This window comes from Hyalella azteca, unplaced genomic scaffold (genome assembly GCF_000764305.2).
Source record: "Hyalella azteca isolate HAZT.00-mixed unplaced genomic scaffold, Hazt_2.0.2 contig15442, whole genome shotgun sequence".
Classification (NCBI taxonomy): domain Eukaryota; kingdom Metazoa; phylum Arthropoda; class Malacostraca; order Amphipoda; family Hyalellidae; genus Hyalella; species Hyalella azteca.
The window spans coordinates 677,525-702,445 of NW_025945296.1; the positions used below are offsets into that span (position 1 = coordinate 677,525).

The 24,921-nt window shown below is 40.9% G+C and overlaps 1 protein-coding gene across 2 annotated transcripts in view; it reads right to left on the reverse strand.

Annotated features, from left to right (window-relative positions):
- The window catches only part of LOC108664581 (membrane-associated guanylate kinase, WW and PDZ domain-containing protein 1), an 86,783-nt gene extending 64,718 nt beyond the window's left edge, over positions 1-22,065 (reverse strand). For both annotated transcript variants that reach the window (XM_047884440.1, XM_047884441.1), the window contains exon 1: positions 21,254-22,065. In XM_047884440.1, coding sequence (XP_047740396.1) covers positions 21,254-21,653 — 400 coding nt within the window. In that variant the 5' untranslated portion in view covers positions 21,654-22,065. The remainder of the gene's footprint in view (positions 1-21,253) is intronic.
- Positions 22,066-24,921: the final 2,856 nt, after the last annotated feature.

Below are 24,921 nucleotides of genomic sequence, written 5' to 3' on the forward strand. Positions count from 1 at the left end.
GCAGGAGCTAATAAGTTCCGGCTGACCGCAAGCTATTTACCGTCTACCTGAAAACATCGCATTCCTTCCAGCCACCGCAGCGATCGAAACGTGCGACCACGAAGTTCAGGATTCATTAGTTTGTATACTCATTTCTATACTAGAGCGAGTTGACAGCGAACTTAGTCTTGCTACGTTAGTTTTGTGTACATCTAAATAATTGAATACAGTGAACATAATGTCTAAAGACTAGCCAATATGTAGATATTTATTCGTCGTGAGTGGAGTTTTTTTTTACCTTAAATCACTGTTTATCGATTAGATTTACCAACTGTCGATTTATAAATAAGATATTCATCTCTGCTGGATAATTATTTTTGTTCACTCCTTTAATTCAAGAGTCTCAGTTCTAGTCTCATTTAGAGTCTTTAACTTGGCACCAAACTTGTTGCCTGGTTAATAAGTAATTCTCAGGACTATCCAACTATGGTGTTGATAATTATTATCAGGACTATATCCACATTGTCAGAAACTTGCTTACAAATGTACAACAGAAAAGTCTGTACTCATTCACTTTGGCTCATATAGGAAGAACCTGAACGATCACCTGGTTCAAAATTCAAGAATGAAAAAGGCTTTATTTTATTATTATTTGACTGTAGCAATGAGATCTAGAGCAGGTAACGAAATGTGTAGCCGAAGAGCATTTCCGGAATTCTCAAGAAATAACTTCATGCGTAGTGCAATAAGTTTTTTAACGAGCCGCACCAGCTCGTCTCTGCATGAAAGACACTCATGTTAATCATTGCTGCAATGAAATGAGTAAGCATATAATGAATTAAGATTTACTCCACCATCCTTATCATGCATGGTATTCATTACCAGGTATACTGCCTGTACGCGTGTCATGCATGGTATTCATCACCAGGTATAGTGTCTGTACGCGTATCATGCATGGTATTTATCACCAGGTATAGTGTCTGTACGCGTATCAGAAAGTCGGATGACTCATCGCTTAAGTAGACATTACAGTGAACAATAAAATTTGATGCATGAACATGAAATTAAAATCCTCATGCACGTGATTTTTATGCGCGCGAAGTATGTTTTAGAAGATTTTCTACTTGTTTCATATCACAAATCACCTGTTAGGCTTCTAAATGGACGTCTAAATGTCTAAATTGACAACTGGCTGGACGACACAGCAAGGACATTTATCTCAAAGCCAACCCTTTGCTATTATGCCATATGCAATAATCACCTGGAGAAAGAGAACCGGGATATCCCGGCAGTCCCATTAAATCGTATGAGAAAGGGCTGTAAGAAAACGTTCACATTCGTATAGCTATCAGGAGCGGCAAAAAAATCTTCATACCTGACCACTAAAGCTGACAACTGAGCCTCCAAAATTATTGATAGCGGCAGCGCCGTGGCGACAATAAATGCCTGGCTCATGAGCAACTTGCCAGATGATCCTGCATTGACACCTGACGGCACGATTTCCGGGACCTGGCACACTACCGATGACATCTACGGCATACTGAGAACATGCAACCATCCAGGTCATGTGGTCACCATGCTGCTACACATACAGGGGCAAATCACCTCATGTCTTAGCATGAAAATATAACCAGGTCAGTGAGTGACGAAAAACTTTAAAGAAATTATGTCAACAGTTTGACTCGAAGCCGATTTGCAGTAACAAATTGGGTACCGTACCACCAAAATACTAACGGAATTTCATTCTTGCAACTGACTTGTGTGCTTCAAATCCGGACACCTATTCACAATCAAAAATTGTTTAAAGTTAGGTTTCATAGACACGCTAGAGTGAATTTGTAATCAGGAGATAAATTTAAAACCAAATAAGCCAGCACGAAGGTAGAACTTGTATGAGAACCATGCATATAAATTTCATGCTCCGATACTGCCATTGATTTATGTTGCATCAGGCGATTGAAAAGAATAACAGCAACCCGCGATTTCATTTTCCTGAAAAAATGACAAACGATTAGATGTAGAATGAACCGAAATACCATTGTTCAATATAGACATTAGATATGATTCGCAAGTAACTCGTAAGGGATTAGGAAAAACAAACAAAAAGAGGATGAGGTCACTTTAGCCCAAGTCTCGACGGCCGCCCAACTCGAATTCCATCCGGGAGCAGATTTTTTTAGTAATAGCAACCGATGTCGCACGATTTCTCATCAATTAATTATTCCGCAACTTCAAGACGAGACGAGAAGCAAATATTGACCTACGACATTAGATTGAGATACGGCAATAGTTTGAGCCAGCCGCATGACGACTATACATGACGTACAGGACACTGGAGAGCAATATCTAATGGGCTGGTGAATATTTCATTCACCAGCCATTTCAATTTCATTCATTTTCACAAAAATCGTACAGAAAAATGTCGGTGGGTGGACTAATTGGACAGGCTTTTTAAAAAACGTATCATTCGGGTAGGCATTTGAGAAATAGTGTTGGCATTATCAGATATAGCGTATTTTAGAAAATTCCAGTGGTCAAGCGACTGTAAAATATATTTGTGTCACGATTATCCGACCTCATCCGAAGATGAAGTCAAAAGTTAGTTAACCCGTAGGAAATGGAAGATGTACACAGCTAAGTGGATCACCTAAAGAACAATGACTTAATTTAATTAATAATAAATTTGTGCGAAAAATATAATAAGCAAGCGTATAAGCCTAACAGAGCATGCATCAAAACCGCGTAACCGGTTAGCACTGCGCATGTAGAGTAACGCAGTTCGATGAAGGACCTAAGAGAGCACGACAAGGATTTGAAGAGAAAGTGCTGAAGACTTTACCGACAATAAGAAAGTTATGATTACAAGTGCCAGTGCCTCGAAATAACCATACATTGGCTCTGATATAGAGGCGGTTACGCCTAACGTTTTGTGGAACCATTTGCCGAAGACTGTACGAACAGCATGGCTAGAGGGAAGCTAGAATAGCGTCTTCACTTTCCCTGTAGAAATTGTACTTAGGAGCAATCAAATACTAGTAATTAATTACTGAATCATGCAGTAGATAACTATAATCTGTGACCATTCCTTGGCAAGCTTCGGCAATATGACTCTACTAAGTCAACACACATGGCTGAAGAAAAAAAATCTAGTCCGGACTACTCAGTCTCAATATTTCCCAAGTCTAAATATTAATTTCCGAGCTGAAATTCCATCATCGGGTTGATAATTTCAAACTGCCTCTTGAATTAATTGAATGCATATACATTGATAAAATAGTTCCCTCGAATTAAAATTAGATCAAAGATGAACATCATTCACACTAGAACAGAAAGTGCAACTTTCTGACGTCGAACAGATCCAATTTGTTTGTACAAAATCTGCGAGCAAATTTGAGAGGAAATTAATTCAAATCGTAAGCATGCTGATGCAGCAAAACGCTGATTGAAAGGCAATAAAGCGGCAGAAAGACCAAGCCAAGCCTTTAGACTGACGAGAAAACATTGGTTCAGTCACAGTCGTCGCGGCCATGTGGTCACGTAAGGCGGTGTAAACACGGCCGTTTCATTGATTTGTTTGCCAATACACAGCATAGTTCATGGCATCAGGCGAAGCTCATGGCAACTTGCGTCAGACGAAGCTCATGGCAACTTGCGTCAGGCGAAAACCAAATCGAAGCATGGCTACGGCCTGGCACCAAGTTTGATGAGAGCAAACTATGAAAACAATACAATAAGAGAAATTATGGAGCGATCATTTCAGGTTAACGATTTATTCCGAAAAAAATGCACTCGGTAAGACACTAAGATTATAAAACAGAACAAAAACAATTTTTTTAACACGGTTCCGAGTTAAAATTTCCTTCTCTTCAAAATTTCCAAGGGCCGTGTTTTTCGTTTCCTAACAATGTGCTGAGATTTGACCCATTGCACATTGAAACAACACGATCAAGTAATTGATAGAAATACTCTTGTTATAAAACGTATAAGCAAAAACGCGCCCAAACATGCGGAATAGAACCAGTCTGGTGGGAGTTGAGGAGCCGCCGGCTCTATAAAATTGCAGCCATTACTAGATCATCTATAAGGCGTCTTGACCGTAGCTAGCATTAAGCAGAAGCTAATTTAATCTAAGAATAATAAATCATTAATGAAGGAACCTTTTTCAGAGGCCCACTGTCGGATATAAATTACGTACCCACGAATCTAGATAATTCAACGCAACATCAAGCGTCTAATAACACATCATAACCTTACTGTTAAATAATGCACGAAAAAGTTCACACAATAAGGTGGATTTGTTCCGAAAATATATTTTCCTAAATAAATGTTGTTTAGAGGATAAAGTACAGTATATATGGAACTGTAACGGTACTGACGGAGAGTTCTAATAGTGACCAGGTCGTCGTCGCAGACCTGGCTGATAGTCGCGGGGGGGCCCGCCCACGGGCCCCTGCGTGGTGTCATCCCACGGGACCCTGCGTGGGGCCAGCCCACGGGACCCTGCGTGGGGCCAGCCCACGGGACCCTGCGTTGGGTCAGTCCACGGGCCCCTGCGTGGGGTCAGCCCACGGGAACCTGCGTGGGGTCGGCCCACGGGAACCTGCGTGGGGTAAGCCCACGGGAATCTGCGTGGGGTCAGCCCACGGGAACCTGCGTGGAGTCAGCCCACGGGCACCTGCGTGGAGTCAGCCCACGGGAACCTGCGTGGAGTCAGCCCACGGGCACCTGCGTGGGGTCAGCCCACGGGAACCTGCGTGGAGTCAGCCCACGGGAACCTGCGTGGGGTCAGCCCACGAGAACCTGCGTGGACCTGCGTGGGGTCAGCCCACGGGAACCTGCGTGGGGTCAGCCCACGGGAACCTGCGTGGGGTAAGTCCACGAGGGCCTGCGTGGGGTCAGAGGCACGCGCACATCTCCTGACATTCGTGCAGCTGTCAGCGAACAACTGTAATGTAAAAACAAGCGAAAACATTCCGCAGACAAGACGAAGATGAAATAAGTGACGCACACGTCGCAAAGCACACTCCCTGTAAAGCGCGCCTGTCGAACTTCAATCAATGCATCGACAAAAAAATTCCATGATTTAGGACGATGATTATAAGCCGGTAATTAAAGGTTCGCCGATAATTAACACATGATTATTGATATGATTGTCTTGGAACGACAATCAAATTATGAAACAGCAGTTTACGTTCTTCCTAAATTGAAAACCAAACCAAGCATCACAGAATCGATCATTAATTACAAAGAACTAGCAATGGCAATTAATCAGATCTAAAAATGATGATCTTAAGTAAAGAAAGACGACTGAGAGGAGTTTTCGTAGTTGCAAAACGATTTTTGCCTAATAGATTTATTTGTATTAAGATATAGCACCTGAATCAAAACATGAATTCATATTCGAAATAATTGGACAAACAATCAAGTCATGTTATGGACGAATGGGATTTTGCAAATTATTGAGCTATAAGCTGGATTTACGTATCTGGTATGTGTTGTTTAGTTACCCGACAGCCTACACTTGAAATAACACTAAACCAAACTACCTACAGTGAAAAGACAAATGCGTCCTGAAGAGAATTATGTAAGCTGAGGAAAAACTTTACACAGACGTTAGCGTTACGTCATTTCCCTTCAGAAAACGGAATAAAATTAATAGTATAAGTCTCAATTCATAAATACGATCAACTAACAAATTTTCTGATGAACAGTCTTCATAATTGCAGCGAAGGCAGCTGAGCAACAATAAGGAGCGCATTTTGAGGATGGGCAGCACTTCAAGAATCGAGCTCAAATCTGCACTAATCATGGTGAGGCTCGAGCGACACACGCAAATTCCACTGACCAATGCTCTGGTCTGAATGTGTGAGGTCTCATCTAACAAAGAGTAGAAATTAGAGTCTTGAGGAATACTGTGTAAGAAAGTTGAAATAAATAATAACGTGTGAGCATGTTTGAATGAATCATGCCAATAACTCGCACGTATAAGTCTAGACTCTAGTCTAGAGCAAGTGTTCTTAGGGGGAATGGCTGCAGAGAGGGAATGGCTGCAGGGCGCTGGGCGACACTGCAACGGCGCCCAGAGGCAAGAAGCTGTCAGGCAGGCAGGCACACAACACCGGATGTCGCACAGATTCTCCTGCCAGCTTAAAAAAAAAAGGTTGAATACCCGTCGAGTTCTCTAGTAAATCGTGAGGTAAGAAGGAATAAATGAGGAAAGTTCCCGACTAATAACTTGTTGTGGTTAACTTCGAAGCAAAATGTCTTACTGACATTGACAACCTCACTATTAATGAGATTATTCAAATTTAAAGATTAGTGAAACGGCACTAAGCAAAACCACTGTGAGTCAAACCAGGATGTATGTCTAGGAGACCATCCAAAAGAGAATATAGGAATCAGAAACAATACAAGTAAGAAAAGACTGGTACCCAATCAAATGATTCGCTTCAACTCTCAGTTCATATATGTTGGTTATTGTATTATATTCGACAAAAATTTGTCATTTTAATAAGGACATTTGCTGAAAATATTTTCAATTTGATACTCAACAATTTTATTTTAAAGGCATGAGAGGTTGACAATTATAACCAAGAATGATACATAACAAGTAACGAGTTTCGATGGAGCCCATGCAGAAAACTTCACTCAATGTATAAAAAAAATAATGGCAGCTCAATCCAGATCTGCTTACCAAAAAGCGCGACCAAAACTTCTGGAAAGCAGGAAAATTTTGAAACGTTTTTCTCCTCTGAATAACAAGGAACAAAGCACTGGCATGTCTTTCGAGTCATCATATCTGCATGCAATTCGAGCGCCATAGTCTACCGTGATGTGAAGGAGCTCAAGCTACCGTGGGAGTTTCCCATGAAAGATATTGTCGTCCATGGCCAGCAATGGAGTGACCAAGACACAGCGGATGGCCCACATAACTGAAGGCAGCTCTCAAACGTAAACTCTGCTCCGGTATGCGAGTTTCGTGGACGTGTGAAGCAATTCATTCGAAGCAAAAGACGCTGGGATTTGAACATAAAAAACTGTTAAAATAACGATATATTCGTACCAGCTGAACGACAGAAGAGAAAGTGGACACGTTAACAATGTGTTTATTATATATACACAATGGGCCACAAAACTAAAAAATGTTTCATATGATGGAGAGCCAGGCACGTATAGTATTCATGGCCACACTTCAATGTCACTTCCTTACTCAGCAATGAGGCCAAGTTTCTTGTTGATGCGTTTGCATTCGCGAGAGTAACATTTTAATACCAAAATATTTAATATATTTCTCAGTTAGAATTACAAGCAAATTACGAAGCTGATAATTTCTATACTCCCAACCCTCATTATAGCGAGATTATTCGAACAGTAATAATTTAGTCGATTTGTACGCCGCTAGATCTCAAATATTGAACAATTCATACGGCGATGATTTGAGAAAAAGACCGCGGCAATGGCCCCAGTTCTCACAAGCAACAAAACATAGAAGCATTTCATTCACACTTCCATGGCTGAAGTTCGCGACTGCCGGCTTCTCTGACTCACTTCACACCGCCAAGATCTGGTCAAAGCACGAAAAAATATAACTCAGTACTCACTGCAGTGAGTGACAGAAAGCGCATTTTCTCGTCGACGAAAACTTGAGGTCACGAAAAGACGGACGGACAGACGGACAGACAGACGGACGGACATGGCGAGCACAATAGTGCATTTTTCCCATAAATGAGAAAATGCGCTAAAAAGCATCGCAAGTTTGTAATGCGTAACTTATTTTAAATATCCCTAAACTCATTATACTATGTATACATGCACTCAATGTTCATATAATCATACACAAGTGAGAACGTGACTCGACTTCAAATAACACAGAATGTTATTCGTATTAGCAAGCAGAGCTGGCGGAAGGCATGCGATGAGTTATCTGAATGGATTCATTGTGCTCGTCTTAGTAAGGCCATGAAGCAGTTGAAGAATCGACTTCCCTGCATACGCACGATGTGTGATGCGTCACAACCTTAAGGCCAAATTTTATATTCATTTTATTTTAGGGCTGGCTTCTGTCTTAACCCTGTGTTTGTGGTAACGATTTGCTGGCGTGAGGTCAGAATTGAGCACAGTGGTACTTGTTACTTTTAGCGCATTTTCTCATTTATGGAAAAATGGCGCTATTGTGCTCGTCATGTCCGTCCGTCCTTCCGTCTGACCGTCCGTCTGTCCATGACTTCACGTTTTCGTCGATTTTGAGAAAATGCGCTCTCTGTCACTCACTGCAGTGAGTAGTGAGTTATATTTTTTTCTATCAACCCTCACTCGGGAAGAGAAACAACAAGCAAACATAATATAAATTGGATCACCTTGTTGGCTGCGAAAGAACTCACCTTGATGATCGAGTATTCGGTGCGAAAGTTCTCACGCCGGATCCCTGCTGCTGAACAAACTCACTCGCACCGTCAAGCGGAAATGACACCTTTCCGCATTGGTAAATTTTCACAAGTCAACCAAGCAAAATTGTCACAGGCATTGAACGATGCTTAACTGAGCAACTAGCTAGTGTTCAAAGCACACAGGAAGATAGTGAGTAAAAAACAAGCTGCCCCCAGTGGTGTCTCATTATCCAGAAGATCGGGTGCCCAGCGCCGCTATAGTGCAGGTGCTTGATATTATGCAGGAAATCGACACATCAAATTCATAACATAGAAACACATGAGCAAAAGTATTGCTCTTGTAAGAGCGATTTGTAAAATAGCGCTTGTGTGAAGGCGATGAAACACCTGAGCGCACAGACACACAGCACTCTCTTTACAAGCACGCAGCAGGCAACTGACAAGCGGCATCTGACTCTGATGAGGCTGATGCAGGTGGCTGACTGGCAGCCATACCTGGCTGAAAGGGGCTCCAGAATCGGAGAGCAGCCGACCAGCCAGAAGTGGCTGATTGCCAGCCAGTTCACAAGCACTGTAGGACGGTTACGAGCTGTACATACAAACTGGGTGTCCATGATTTACCAAACGATCAAGATAATACAGAGTAAGAAAACAGGCATGATCTCAAGTTGAATGTTTAACACTGAACAACAGGCCAATTAGAGACCCAGGACTAGGGCTCATGGTCGATTTTTTTATATTCAATATTAAGGGTTTCTTCTCGCCTTAGTTCATTGAACATGTGCTTTAAATAGCTTGATCTTCTAAATATTCATCAGTAAATGTGAAGGAATACAGTTAATCAAGAAGTTGATAGTTATAGCAAGCATTTCCAGTAATATGTTTTCCTAAAACTTAAAACAAGTATTGTGTAGAGTTTTGCAAATAGGCTGGGGTTTAAACGTAAAGAAATTTGTGAACTATATATAGTGACAACAAGACAGGTTTGATTGAAAAGAATGCCATTTTAGTCAAAAGAGCTTTGGAGAATGGTTTCTTCAGCTGTCTCATAATTAATAAACTTCCAAAGAATTTACAAAAAATTCGTTTTTATTCATTGAACCCGTATTAATGAAGAGCTCTACCCTAACTAGACTGATGTAAGGTAGAGGAGTTGAGCGAATTACAAAACCCGACTTTGCAATTCGCACATAAATAATAATTTTTCTAATATTATGAACAGTTTTGCGACCAGACGTTCATGTCCAAAAAAAACGAACTAGGTACTATAAAAGTCACTTGGACGCAGGGAATAATCAGCAACGGAAGACACCATTTCCCCAGTTCATTACGCGTGGTTCAAAATGTATTGTTGGTTCAGTTGTTGGTTCTTTGAACCATGCGTGGTTCAGAGACTTTAAAAATACGGAAATACGGGCACATTATATGGTAACAATGCCAGAAAGATCTGCAATACAGTAATAGGAACGAGATAACGAGAACTGGCTGAACCCAATCAGGGAGAGGCCAAACTGCGAGACAATAACTGAGTCAAGATCAGTAAAATGACCAGCTTCCACTCAAAGGCCAGGGCAAAAACTAAACTGATCTCGCATGACCAATTGCCGCCTTTCGGGCGCACGATAGCGCACACGTTACTTCGAGCCGAGACAATCTCGCGTGAAAAGGTCGCGAGCATAAAACGTGCAGCCGGCCAAGTTGAACCTTTCTTTTTACTAATATTTGCAGCAATGTGTCATGAAGATGAGGAAACTGATTTAACAAGTAATAAAAACAGAGAAAGATTTTCCATTGTTCACAGTATCAAGAAGTTTTCAATAAAAATTTAAAGCGAAGAAAACTCCACAAAAATTCACCATATCTCTATTTGAAGACGTTACGGAGTCCAGCTCTATCGTCAGTTAGAAAAATCTAGAACACAAATACAATCAGAAGTTGATACAGTCGAAATTAAAAAAATACAGAAGGTAAAACCAAAATTTACAAACAAAGGACAGAGTAAATAGAGTAAAAACCCATCTATTCAAAATTTACAGTGGATAAAATCTAATGGCTGCATTTAAACTAGGCCTCTGTTTAAAGATATAAAATGATTCCAAAATACGCAGACCGGAAGCACCAGAAATAGAAGCTAAAGCCGTAATCACTGTCGGACACTGGAACGCTACGCCGTTCAGCGTGAGTGCGCACAGCCGAATGACGAGGCGCGATAGTAACTTCCCAGTCCTACAACTCCTCCCTTTATGTTCTGCGACCCTAGAATAAAGATTGTTTGACGTCATCCCAAAGTACGCAGATGCACATAGTGCACGACTATATTTATAAACTGGGGACGATCGCATATGAAAAATGGAGGATATCTTTGTATCTAAAGAAAAAACCTATTTTGAAATTGTTCACCAATAAAATAGAAAGATTAATTTTCGAGAAGCATTTCATGAACTTTTTTATTCCTTTTTTTTCAATTCTCTTATTAGAATTATCTTGCAAGTTTAGGTATTCGAAGACCAGATTAATATGAGAGGGATGCTTGAAAATAATAAAGGTGTCATATGGACGGTATCCGTTATAGAAAATTGCTTAAAATCGAGCGGACAATTGGTCAGTCAAGAAACCTCGTGAAGGCAGGAAAAGATTCGCAAAGGTTGGGCCGAGGGTAAGACCCATGCCTAAACCGTCAATCTGTCTGTAAAACTTGTCAGCAAATATGGAAAACGAGTTGAAAACTGATAATTTCAGAGAATATTTGAAAAATTACTTTTCTAAGCAATAACAAGATCGTTAATATTTTCAAACAGATAATTTATGCAGATTTCAATTGTTTTATACAGAGGTATATTGGCAAACAAATTTTCCACGCCAAATGAGGCCACAGTCAAGTCCTGAACGTCGATAAAACCCTTCAAGCAGTCCACAAACGTAAAAAATTTGTCTCCAGTTCAGTAGGGTAACATGGAGCAGGGGGCCAGCCTCATTTTATAAACTAATTTTTTTTGAAAATTTCAAGTGATGCAAGGTCACTCTTACTTTTGTTTAAAGTTAAAACTAATGAGGAATGTATGATGTGAATTAGACGCCAATAAATTTATTAAATTTTTAATGCGAAATTATTTTTTTTAAATGAATGAATTTTATCGACGTTCAGAACTATAGCCTCATTTGACGTGGAGAATATGTTTACTAATATACCTCTTTATGAAACAATTGAAATCTGCTAATCAATTTAATTTGGACGAATTGACCAATCTGTTGAAATCTGAAACGATTTTTTTTGCTGACCAATTGTTCTCTTTATATTAAACCAATTTTTCATAATAGATACGTCGATGACACCTTTCTTATTTTCAAGCATCTCTCTATTAAACTTTTTTGCGATTACCTTAACTAGCAACATAATTCTATGAAATTTTCCATGGTTTCATGGAACTTGAATTTAATAACAATTTGTCCGTTCTCGACTGCAATACTACCAAACCTGATGGTCGTTTTCAACATCTGTTTACCGAAAATCGACATTTCACTTGCCTATAAGCACCAGCTTTTTTAGCTTTTCAAGTTGAACAGGCGTATTTGCTCCACACTACATGCCATTTTTCTCGCTTAACTGATTTCCTTATGGCTTGGTGTTGACCTGAATTAAGAACTTAGTGTCCAAGTGATATGGTGAGGTTGTTCCAGAGCCCGATAATAGGAACGTTGGTTATTGTTCTTTTCTATATTTCGGCCATGCGTACAAAGCTAAGTCAAGAGAATTAAAAAAAACAAGAGAGTACAAAAAATTTTATGAAATACTTTCCAAACATTAATCTTCATAGTTTATTGGTGATCAATTTTAAAATAAGTTTCTTTAGGTACAAAGATATCCTCCCTTTTTATATGCAATCGTCCCTAGTTTATAAATCTAGCGGCGAACTATATGTGCCATTTTTTGTGGAGTTTTCTCCGCTTTTAAATTTTTAGTGAATTTGCGATTCCAGCAATCTAGTGACATCAATAATTGTGAAAGATCAAAGTACGGTGAAGTTTCTCGAATATTATGAACAGCAACTTTACTACCAAGGCGCACGTGCGTCGCCGCTAGTCAGATTCGTAAGAGTTTATCCCTCATGTGGTCGTGTAAGTGGAAAGGAAAAAAAACTTTTATTCCTGACAAATATCACAAATCAGTTAAGAATTCAAACAATATATTTTCCAAGTGAGAACTGATATTCACAAGTTCTTTGAACACGCATTCATCAGCAGTTTCGGTATAGCAAATCACAAATGCATTTATCGGCAACTGCGGCAGTAGCAGAACACTAACAAGCTAGCATTTATCGGCAGCTGTGGGTTAAATGACCGCAGTTCTCGCCACTTGGAAGGAGCAATGCTTCTCCAGATCTTCGAACCTGGCTGCAGGGGATGCTACTCATTGATACACCGCACCCACGTCCCGGAAAGGAGCCCAGCGGGGGCGTATACCCACCCTCCTCACCCTCACACCCTCATAACCGTGAATCGCTCGTGGCAGCTCCCACAGCAGCTTGAGAAAATAGCAGCCCGTTATTGTCGCCCCAACCAAGAGGCTCAACGATCTCAAGTTCCTAATAATTGAGGCTGACTCAGTGACTGCCTCAACGTACAGAAGTTTTCATATGGAGAGCTAATTCTTGTATTCGCATACTTACAGACAAATATCCTTGTTGTAAATTTTCGCTTAGCTTTAGAATGCGCATTGCACAGAAAGAATAGCAGGAGTGGATAGGATTCAACAGCTCGGTTGAGGTCATTGGTGGGAAATCGCTCAACACATCCAGAGCGTCAGCTGCTCCACTACAATATCAAAGTACGTGTGAGAACATGGCGAAAACTACGATTACGTAGTTTTATCGTCTTTTATAAATTTTCCTCAACCGAAATAAAGAAAGGAGTTGAAATTATTTCAGCAGGCAAGGTCCTACCACTGGCCCCAGATGATCAAAGAATGATTCAAAGGTGGATGGTGCGAGGGATTTGAGATTGTTTTGAGATTGTTGCTCGCTCTATAGAGAGCGAGCAATGATTGCTAGCTAGGGCAGGTAAAGAAGCTCGGTTCAAACAACGAAATCATACCTCAACTAATAAAGCTAAAAGCAATTGTAAAGCAGCCATAAACAGAAAGCGCATTAAACAAATTAGTAACGACTGCAAGTAAATGATGGGGGACTGCATGAGAGCAAAGAAGCTGGGGCACATGTGAGGCTTGCTGGCCCCCACAAGGTGTTCTGTTCTCTCTCTGTCAGGTTAGTCATCGCCGTACGTATGCGTGGCACGGTCCTGAACGGCTTGCATCATGCAGCCACGCTAAACATTACACGCACCTAAACTAAACAAAAGTAGAGGCAACAAAACTTACGCAATACAACAACACAAAACCCTGGCCAGATTCCAGTAGGCCTTCAGCGATCTCATTCATAATGTCGCAGTGAGAATATTGCTTTTACACGAGAGCTGGAGAAAAAATTGACATGCGAGATGAACTCAATAACCCAGCCTGTGGATATTTACCGATATGAAAGGCAATAAAAATATTAGTAAATGCAAGTGCAAGATTAAAGACTTCTCAATCGTCTCTGTCAATAAGGTTAAATTTTTCATTACTCCCAACAAGCGCGCTCTTTTTGTATCTATGTCAATACGTACATAAAAAACCTGTTTACTGAGCACACAGTCATTAATAAAGAAAATAAGAAGTAGGGTTTTGAATGCAGAGTAGTTAATTACCAAGAACTAGCCCAATAACGAACCAGGCACTCTGATTTTCTAGTCTTTTGTTCACTTACAACCTTCATTTTCGAAGTCAATATTTTTTCCTTTAATCTTATGGCGTTATTATCATTGTCAGTTTTAGATTATAAATTATCACGTAACCAAGTCTTCGGTTAATTAATATCGCAGAGGAATCGATTGGGTAAACTTACTTGAAGTTCAAATTCCTCTTTGACTAAATAAAATTGATTTTGCATAATTTTGATCGAATTTCCACCATGTTAAAGATGGTCTTAGCTGTGTGTGAGAGATGCATGGAGTAGATATAGCAATGGCGTGATATTGGACATTGGATGTGGACACAGAAGCTAGTTCAATTGCAAAATAATGTTGTTTGAATATGGTACGATATTATCACAATAATTTATATCTTTTTACATACATCCGTTTCTATAACTGCGCACAAAACAGTAACTAATTATTACGACATTTGTTGTAGTGATCTATATTCATTGATCGTTAATTTGAACGACACGAAATGCCTCTGCTCTCTGACATCACTCCTGAAAGACGTGTAATAAAGAGCAAATAATACGTAAATGGAAATCTAGCTTGGGCTTAATTCGTTAGCACATTGTAGATTTGAAGCAACGAAAATAAAAGAAGGTTTTTCGGCATTGAATGCATCTCAGTGACGATCTCGTGAGCGTTGATTTAATGATGGCAATGCAAGGTATCAGGACATGTTGACCTCCGTACCATATATTAGTCCATGCAAGACGTGGTGGGGCCAGGCATGGCGACAGAGCGGTGGCGCTGTAATCGCTCATTGCACAGCTGAGATAATTAAATGCAATTGAGAAATGAGGTGCGCATACAAAGAGATGGAATTTGAGCAATTAAAACGCGTAGATGGATCATAGAATGAACAACAAAAAAGGATTGTCCCACTTTTTTGGAACCGATTTTGATAGAATACATTTATAAACTTCAGATTTACGTTCATGAAGCTTGAATAAACGGTACTGCTAAGAAATAAATAATTTTTTAGTCCTAAAAATACATCATTCTTGAATCTCATCCATTTTAAATTTTTAACAAAATTAAGACATTAGAGTGCAAGTCTCAATCATTTATTCGTTTAAATGCGACACACCCGTCAATCTCAGCACAGAAAATCATGCCAAAAACTATTAATTTCATCGCTACATAAGCATCCAGTAAATTCTTAATTTCAATGAGATAATGGGGATTTTATCCAACACATTTAATAGAGTAGAATGCCCATGCTACAATTCCCCGCCCCTCAAGTGCCAAATTTTAAGGTCCGCAACATATCACAACTGAAGTGAAACAAAACGATCATGCAGAATGCAGATGTTGAAATAAATCCGTGCAAGGCGCTGGAAATTCCATCACGTCCCAACGTAAAAGCCGCTGAGTCCGAGAATGCAGCGCGTGTCTTAAAACATAGAAGTGTTCTTATAGAGAAGTGGCCGTCAGTCAGAGCCAGACACAACATAACACAAGAGAATGCTCAGAATTTGAACCAAAACATCCGTGACAATGCACTCGAATGCAGGCTTGCGTAAATCAATAAGAAGGCGATCTAGATTTGTATGCGTATACCGATATTAACTTGGGTAGATATTAGATCGTGAGTCTGAATGGCTACCGGTAGTTTCGAGTGTTAGTGTTATCATTGGTACAGTTTATATGCTTGATCAATTCCTGCAAGGGTTCTCCGTTATTGAGGAGCCATGAAATATATGTTCGCGCACGACTGTTCACAAGCAGACAGACAAAAATGGTCATGAGATCATACAGGGTACAGAGAACCTCCCTGCAACATCCATTATAGATGATAACGAAATAAACGAATGCTTTAAAGTAAGGTTTTTCCATTAGAATGGATACGACCAATAGTCTGAGAAGCTCTTTATTTTGCTTATTTGGAGACATCACAAAAATTTGCTCCTCGATTAACGAACTTGTCCGCCTTCATCCATTCCAAGATGGATTCCCAAAAATGGACAAAGCCTTCACTGCCCAGTGCGCTGCACGTGACAAGAGTTGCTTATGCGTAACATTCAAAATTAACAAAGAGGTATATATCAAAGTGCACAATGCTACTGATGTACTGAGAAAAGCGTGCATGAAAAGCGCGCTTAAAATGAAGCTACTCGACAAGCGACAACTACGCGACGGGAGGAAGTGAAGGGAAGCGTTATCGCAAGCAGCAGCGCTGAGCACCGTAAGGGCGCTTCCCTCCGACAATTGGGCCATCACAAGGCGCGGAGCACAGCCAGCTCAATGAGCCGTCCTCCACACCCAACAAGTCATCACGGACAGCATTGTTCATCAGCGTTGACACCTCGCGACGCATATTTCAACTCGCAAACTTATGGGTTCGATAGAAAACCACACTTGGTGTCAATTAACTTCTGTTGAACTAATACAATGAAGAGTCGTTTATAATGAGCGTTGTAAAAGGTAAACTCGGCTCACTGAAGTATCAAGAAATAAACATGTACCATGCGTATGGGCATAGAGGCAAGCATAATTTTTCCGAATAAGCTCATTCATTATGTGAATCCGACATTCTATCCAGAGTGCGGAAGCTCGAACAAATGAGCAGTGAATTCATTCATGACTCAGCATTAAAATCTAGCGATGTACATATCAAGGAGGGTGAACAGCAGGAGTGCGTCCCGCCCCGGCGTGTCATCGAGCTCCAGTTGTGAACGCTGTGCGATTGAATGCAGTTCAGCTTGAATGAGGGAAAGCAAAATGCGGAGGCCTGCATTATATGGAACACTTTAGAAAAGATTCGAGACGAGGCGTAAGCAGCATCGATCGTCAAAAGTTGAGCTCAGGCTGAAATGAGATCATCTCGAGGAAACGTGACAATAGAAATTCAATAATTGGTGCACTAAATACGAGATAATCTTTGGAAATCCTCCTAAATAAAGTAATGAATTAGTGTAATGAAGACAATAATTAAATCGGTAACTGCAGCGTAAAATCTGGCTACAACCAGATGTAAATTATTTAGAACTTAATCGGCCACGAAAAAAATCGCAACATTCGAACTTGTGAAAGAAAGCTGAAATTTTAGAAAGGTGCGAGATGGAATATTTTTTGTAACGGCCTCACGATCGAGACGTGAGCTTATTGGCGAGTGGCAATGATACGGTACGGCGTTAGTTTATGATCTGACGAGAGCAAGCGTAGATTTGAGAGCGTTCAGTCGACCACGGCCGGAAGAACCCAACGACCAGTTGGACCGAACATAAGGCAAATACGCAAGCCGCTGCCTGCCGTTAACAAGAAATGTTGCGCACTGGCATTCAAACAAATATGTGGCCGCTGGCCACACAGCCGGCGTGGCCACACAGCCGGCGTGAAACACAACTTTCGCTACACTTCTTGATTTACTACAAGTAAAAGTGCTCATGTACACAAGTCATAAAAAGTATTTCTGTATACTATAATTCAAGCATGCTTGTGTTAACGTCTGAAATTTAGAATGAAAATCACCGTTCCGAATAATCTTGATAGCACGCTGTTCCGTATACTCCAAGAAACCAAAAAAATTTAAGTCCGCATACAGAGAGAAACTGAGAAAGTAGTAATATGACGCATTTTTGTCCGCGAGACTCGTTGGCATACAAAGCTTGATCTAATATTTTGTTGATAAAGTTCCAGACAAACAATTCACCGATCTCTTTCTTAGGATCGAGATGATCCACCATGAAGCTGACTTCAAATATATAATTACACTTGAGAATACCGCCTACTTTATGGATGACGAGGTACAGAAGCGTGCAGGCAAACAGCACTGAAGTGAGGTGAGAGAAGCCCTTCAATGGCATGTCCCTGCCATGGGCGTGGCAGGAAACCATTCAGCGTAGTACGGGTGACTGGATCTTGTTCACAGCCCCGGCGTTGTATTCATGCCGATTTAACAGCTCAATTTAGAGAATTATTGAGTGATTCAGGCTCGATGGCTTCTCGTCCGAAAAAAAAAATTAATTCCGGTGCAGGCTTTACTGCCGTGAAAAAATCCAGCAATGATATCTCTGAAAACATTCGCCAGAGGAATGTACGTAACTTTTTTATTGTATAATCTACCATACGATGCAATTGTTTGAAAAATTGATTGAGAATTTACAGTGAAATAAGCATAGGTATCGAACTTAACAACGAGCGAATTTGTGACAAAAACTTACAGAGATACTTTCCCTACAGCAAGCCACACGTATAGAAGCGACAGTTCATTTAGGCGAATTTGGCAGACACAGCAGGACGAGACGTGGAGTTAAAAACGGGTTGCAGGGTTTCATGTCTGTAGCGATAGCTTGCATGCAACTGTCATTAGGAGTCGCGTCTGGTCGAGGCGTGCGTGAGCTCAGGTCGCCTCTATGCTAATTTGTGAACCTCGTTCCTTCCCTCTCTTCCGCCGCCCGGCCTGTCGTATAGCGTTGTCTGGCAGCGTACTCTAGTACGTAATTCATATTTCCCTCGATTCCAGAGGCAGGTTCTTTTAGGAGCAATTTATAATTTCCGACAAATAAATTATATCTTCCATAAATTTTTGTTTTATTTTCATTTCACGCCTTAAATACGAGAAACCAGTAAATTTAATTACAGTATACGCTTAAAATACATCGAAGCTGTTTAACCGAAAGAATAAAAAACTTGCATGAATTTACTAAACGCAACTGGTGACAGATCCCGGCATAATGAACAACACTAAAGTGCTTGGTGAATATGCTTCTGAAGAACAATGTGGCAGTATTAATGATAACATCAGTCTTTCACAACCTTTCGTCTCTCAATAGTTTTGAGATGTAATCTTTAGAGCGATAATCTATAATACAATTGAGGCGAGATCTGTTAATGCTTGCACAGAACTACAAATGGCCTCACCTGGGATTGCAGTGGAGTTAGCGGCTGAAGCTATCGAAGTAAAAACATGTGCTGAACTATTCTCAAGACTAGAACGTAAGGCAACAATTTTTGTCTCACAGAAATAGTCGCGTCAGAGAACGGATAAAATATTACACATGCAGCATCTCCATCGTCTTGATGGCCTTCTTTCTTAACGTAAGCAAAATTAGACAGTGCTTGAAAATATCGGTACAATTTACATATTCAGGAGTAGATAGCTCAACCTGTTTGCAACTCAAGACAAAATTGAGTATAGAAATCAAGTTGACCAATAACTTCGAACACTATCACTTGAACACCAATAAAGACCGGTAAGTGAAAAAAATAACTCAGTACTCACTGCAGTGAGCGACAGAGAGCGCATTTTCTCAAAATCGACGAAAACGTGAAGTCACAGACAGACAGACAGACGGACTGACAGAGGGACAGACATGACGAGCACAATAGCGCTTTTTTCGTAAATGAAAAAATGCGCTAAAAATGTCGGTTCACCATACTGATCTTAACCAGCGAAATGAGTCGAACACGTGACTTCCTGCTAAGCTGTTATCGCACAACTTCCGGCATTGTGCTAGTTTTCTACTATCTGAACCAGGCAGAGCGTGAATATACATCAGCAGGAACATGGGAGCTGATCCGATACCAATTAAGCAGAGGAATGAGCAAAAGTAATGAACGCAACTCGAGGAAACTTTGCACATGTGTTCAAAAACACCTAGCGATAATATTTAGGCCGTGACCGTTTTTTTCGATTTCGCCTCCGTTTACATGTTACAGTGCAATACTGACCAAAATTGGCATCGAGCCTAAAATATCTTCTATTCTACTGCACAGATTTGAACGAAACATAGAATATACGTTCCTAAGCACCTAACGGTTATTTTGCCTACATTCGCGAGTTATACGGTTATACGAAGGAACGACCGGCATTTCTGTAGCCGATTGCAGTTAGTGATATTAGCAGTGAGCTTAGGTGAAATTTAAAAAATGATCACTACCCAATCATCAGCGTTTGGTCCTATTGAATACCTAGTGTGCAAATTGCAAAATATCATCGAGTTGCGTTCATTAGTTTGGAAGATATTTTAGGCTGCCTGATCCTTGGAGACCGGCCGCAAGTCCGGTCGGAAAAGTATATTTGACAGGTAAACTATTTAACTAACATACACGGTTATCACAAAGAATTGAGTTGAACAGCATTGAGACTTAAATAAAATAATAATATTTAGAAATTAATTGAATACACAGAATTAAAATTATTTCTTTCATGCAGATGGCTAAAATAAGAAGAGATGTGAGTCTATACAATAAGGTGCACACGTCATATTGTCTAGAGTCATAGGATCCAATTACCGAAAATGATTCCACTTAGCAGTCATAAGTGGAATGCTTATTTGTGATCCGACCGTTTGTTCACATTTGTGTTCCCTCCAGTGCTTTCAATGTAAGGAGCAATCATGGTCAGTTTCATCCATACATTACTCATTAGAACATACCTAAAGACTTGACCTGGATGAGATGCATCATCAAGTTACGAGTGTTCAATATTTTAATCCGACATTATGTACAGCACCGTGTACATTAGTGCTGCTATACATTACGGTAACAAGAAAATGAAAAATAAGCAATGTAACCACAGAAACACGTTTGAAATCACGAGACCATACACTATACGGTCACTGCACTAAAAATAGCGCGAGAGAAACATTTACAGGAAGAGAGCCAGCGGCGGTCCGGTCGCGGAACTATTTCGGTGCCTCTCGGCAGCTGACAGGGATTTCAACTCGACGTCGTTTAAATTTGCCTCAAAGATTTTATTTTTACCTAGAATCGAGTGACCGATTCATCAAAAATCGGATTTATCATACGTTAAACGTCAATTATATGCGCTGGCAAATAAAACCAATATAACAGTTGTCCAAAAATAGTTTCTTCTGTTCAATTTCGCTTTAAAGTCGCAAATCGGTTTATATTTTGCGCGAACTTTTTTGTTCAGAACTCTCGAGGAAATAGATTGTTTCCTTCAGAGACCGGTGGCGGTTGATGTGGAGACATACGAGACATGGATTCTAGATCGTATTCGCTGCGTGGCTATAATTTGAAAATCCTGCAAATTATTTGAAAAATTTTACTCCTAAGTTCAGAACACAAAAACAACTCCGAAAATGCAATAATATTAATAGGACTGCCGCTGCGTTAGGACTCACCTGCAGGAACAGTGCGGATGACGCATGGATTGCCGTCTCGAGTGCAGTGGTCGAGCCAAGCAACCACGTCTCGCTGCGTGTAACCTGCAACTTTTTGTCCTTGTATTTCCAAAATAATGGAACCTTGTGTGAGATTACCTTGCTGAACACCGGCTAACACTTCACCAAGGTAAGGGAACTGACCATTGTCTGATCCACCCAACACCGTCAAACTTTCGTCACTCTCCAGACTGACTACAGCCTCAGCAACTCTAACACTCCAGTGGTTCTGACCTTCTCCTACCACTGGCCCCAGATGATCAAAAACACAAGGCTCCTGACTATCTGTCTCGTCAGGAGAAGTTTTACTGAATATATTCTCCCCGGATCCCGAATGGCCAGCTTCAGCCAAATTCAGCATAGTGCTTACGTCTCTCCTAATTTTTCGGGCTTGCGAGCATTCGCTGGCATCACTAGCCGGTATTTCTCAGCAGAGCAAATACCTTACCGCAGCAAGACAGTGAAGACACTTCATACCTGTGCCCTCGAAACACTTGGGGCACTGCACTAGACGCCCGCGGCTTCCTATGGTTCCTAACTCACAGCTACCAACACCTCGTGAACTGGCTTTACATCGGACAGTTGAGCCTTTATACAAATAACACAGCTCGGATTAATTTCCCTTTAAGTAATGATAATGCACAAGCCACAACAAGAATTAATGTTGTCAAAGAACGATCAACACTTCACTGCTGCTACTAACGTAAGGTGAATTAAGTAAGGCACATGCTTCACAGAAGAATGTGGCGAGCCACACACCTGTAAAGCTTTCAAACGTCTCTGGAAGACTGAGCTAGTTCATGGAAGCAGAACTGCCAACCTCTATCACCTGGACCAGAGTAGATTTAAAAATGTTACCATTCAGCAACTTCAACTATAATAGTTTCATCGTTTTGTTTCAAACATAAAACTATTCAAACATTTCAAAAATTTAATAGACCGTTAGAATTATTTGCAAACGTGGATTTCAGAGATATAGCTAAAAGAGTCGTTAGGCTGTTGGTAAGCTTGTTCTCAGAGGTCGTGAGCCTGACTAGCTATTGGCTGGAGTGGCGGGGGTGTGTAAGGGGGCTGAATGAGCGGGGGTGTGAGAGGGGACGAACAAAGCTGTGTGTCCAATGAGACCTCCCCCTAACTCTCTCTCCTCTGTTCTTCCGCAATTGCCTTAACTGACCCGTAATTGAATATTATATTAGTGAGAGAAAAGTGAAGCACTGTACATAATTTCAATATAGAATGTAATTTGGAAGATAAATTAAGTTTTTTTATCTGCATTTGTTATGGGAGACCAGTGAGTGTTCAGTGTATCATGTGACATGTGAAGCGTGCGTTTTAACTTTATTTTACTTACTAAAATAATCATTGACCTTCTTATTTTCATTCAAGATACGGGATTAAAAAATAGCAGGAATTTATTATTTTGGGCAAGGCCGTTGGCCTCGATCAAAAGCAGGTTGGGGCGTATCTAGGATACTTATCGTATCGCGATATTACCTGCACCTGAAATTTTATTCGTGAAGTTTTATCGTGAAGACAGTGAGTTTTTGCAAAACTGGGAGAGCGCAGCTGGATGTAAAATTGAAATTAGATGTTTCAGTTGATTTATATCTTTTCCTTATAAAGACACAATTTTTTTTATTATGAAAAGAGTATTCTAATATCTAATTTAAACTGGTAATTCTATGTTTCATTTAAAATGTTGGTTTGAACGGGCTGTTATTAAATTAAATTGGCTTCATCATTGTTGAGATTCAAAATTACGAAATTCTAAAATTTCAAGGAATACCCAACACGAGCAAAACTGGGTATTACCAGCTGGTTGTAAATTGAATCCACTTCCTGGTGTTCAATGGAACCTGTAAAAAAAAGTACAAAGACTGTCACCTTATCCAGAGTGCACAAAAATACGTCAGCCTAGGCTTCATACACGCTACACTCTTATATCGGCGGACATCCGACATAAGGCCATTACAGTACTTTCGGTCTTACTTGTATACCGAGGCAGGGATATATGAATGAAGTAGCAGCGTCCTATATTACTGTGCACTGCATGTTGACCTCCACCGAGGCAGGGATATATGAATGAAGTAGCAGAGTCCTATAGTACTGCGCACTGTTGACCTCCACCGAGGCAAGGATATTTGAATGAGGTAGCAGCGTCCTATATTACTATACGCACTGTTGACCTCCACCGAGGCAAGGATGTATGAATGAAGTAGCAGCGTCCTATACTACTGAGCACTGTTGACTCCACCAAGGCAGGTAATGAATGAAGTTGCAGCGTCCTGCGTCCTATATAACTGCTAGAAGCGCAGTTTGAAAAAGTATTCAACAAACCCCGATACTCAAGACAGGAGAATGATATTGGAGTCATTCAAGACCTACCAGGGGGGCGGGTGCATGCTGATGAACATTGAGTTTGGAACACCGGATCTAGAGAGGAGTACCCAAGAATTATCGACGTATTCGGCTCCCGGGCCAGATGGGGTCCCTGCCGTGTAGCTGAAAAAATGCATCGGTGCACTAAAGGTCCCGCTGACTTTGCTCTGGAAAACATCATTGAGAGATGTAAACGTTCCCACGCAGTTACCTAAAATTAGGGATAACAACTCAAATCTACAAAGGAGGTGCGAGAGGCAAACCACAAAGTTACAGGCCGGTTACATTATCATCACACACAATTAAAGTATTTGAGAAGGTTGTAGCCAGAAGGTTGGTGCAGTACACGGATGAAGTTGACATTTTCAACAGAAGGCAACACGATTTTAAACGAAATCGATCCTGTTTTACTCAGTTACGGGAGCATCACCTCCAAATCGTAGCCATGCTGGAGGAGGGGTCCGGGATGGACGTGGTGCATTTGGACTTCGCCAAAGCGTTTGACAAAGTGGACCATGGAGTGCTCTTCAGAAAATTAACATTACTGGGGGTCGGAGGTGAATTGTTGGCATGAATCCACAGCTTCCTAACAGAAAGACTACAAGCTGTAGTTGTTGGAGGCTCGAGATCGAGCGAGGCTGGGGTGAAGAGTGGAGTACCACAGGAAACGGTACTCGGCCCAATCCTCTTCCTCATTCACGCCGCCGACATATATATAGATGTGATAGTGAAACACGCCTCTGCATGTCATTCGCGGACGCCACCAAGATACTAATGACTATTACGGACATGACAGACTGCGAGAGGTTGAAAGAAGTCCTCTCTGCAAGATATGACTGGGCCCAAGTGAACAAGATGCAGTTCAACGGGACCAAGTTTGAGGTTCTGAGATACAGAGGTACCGGAAGGCTGGTATGGAGCACCGCTACCTGGCACCTGATAACTCGGAAATCGGAGAAAATCGACTCGTTCGCGATCTATAGGTGTGTTGATGGATACTCATGTCAACTTGTCAAGTTTGGTGTTCACATAGCGGCAATAACCGCAAGAGGTGCGCGACAGATGGGGTAGATCTTGCGGACGTTCAGAACAAGAGAAGCGGAACCGATGATCACACTCTTCAGAGCCCTTGTAATACCTATCACTGAATACTGCTGCCAGCTCTGGACCCGGCTGCCCAGCGTGACCTGGGTCTGCATTGTCCGAAACATATACTAAGGATACTACTGCGCACTGTTGNGTCTGTACTA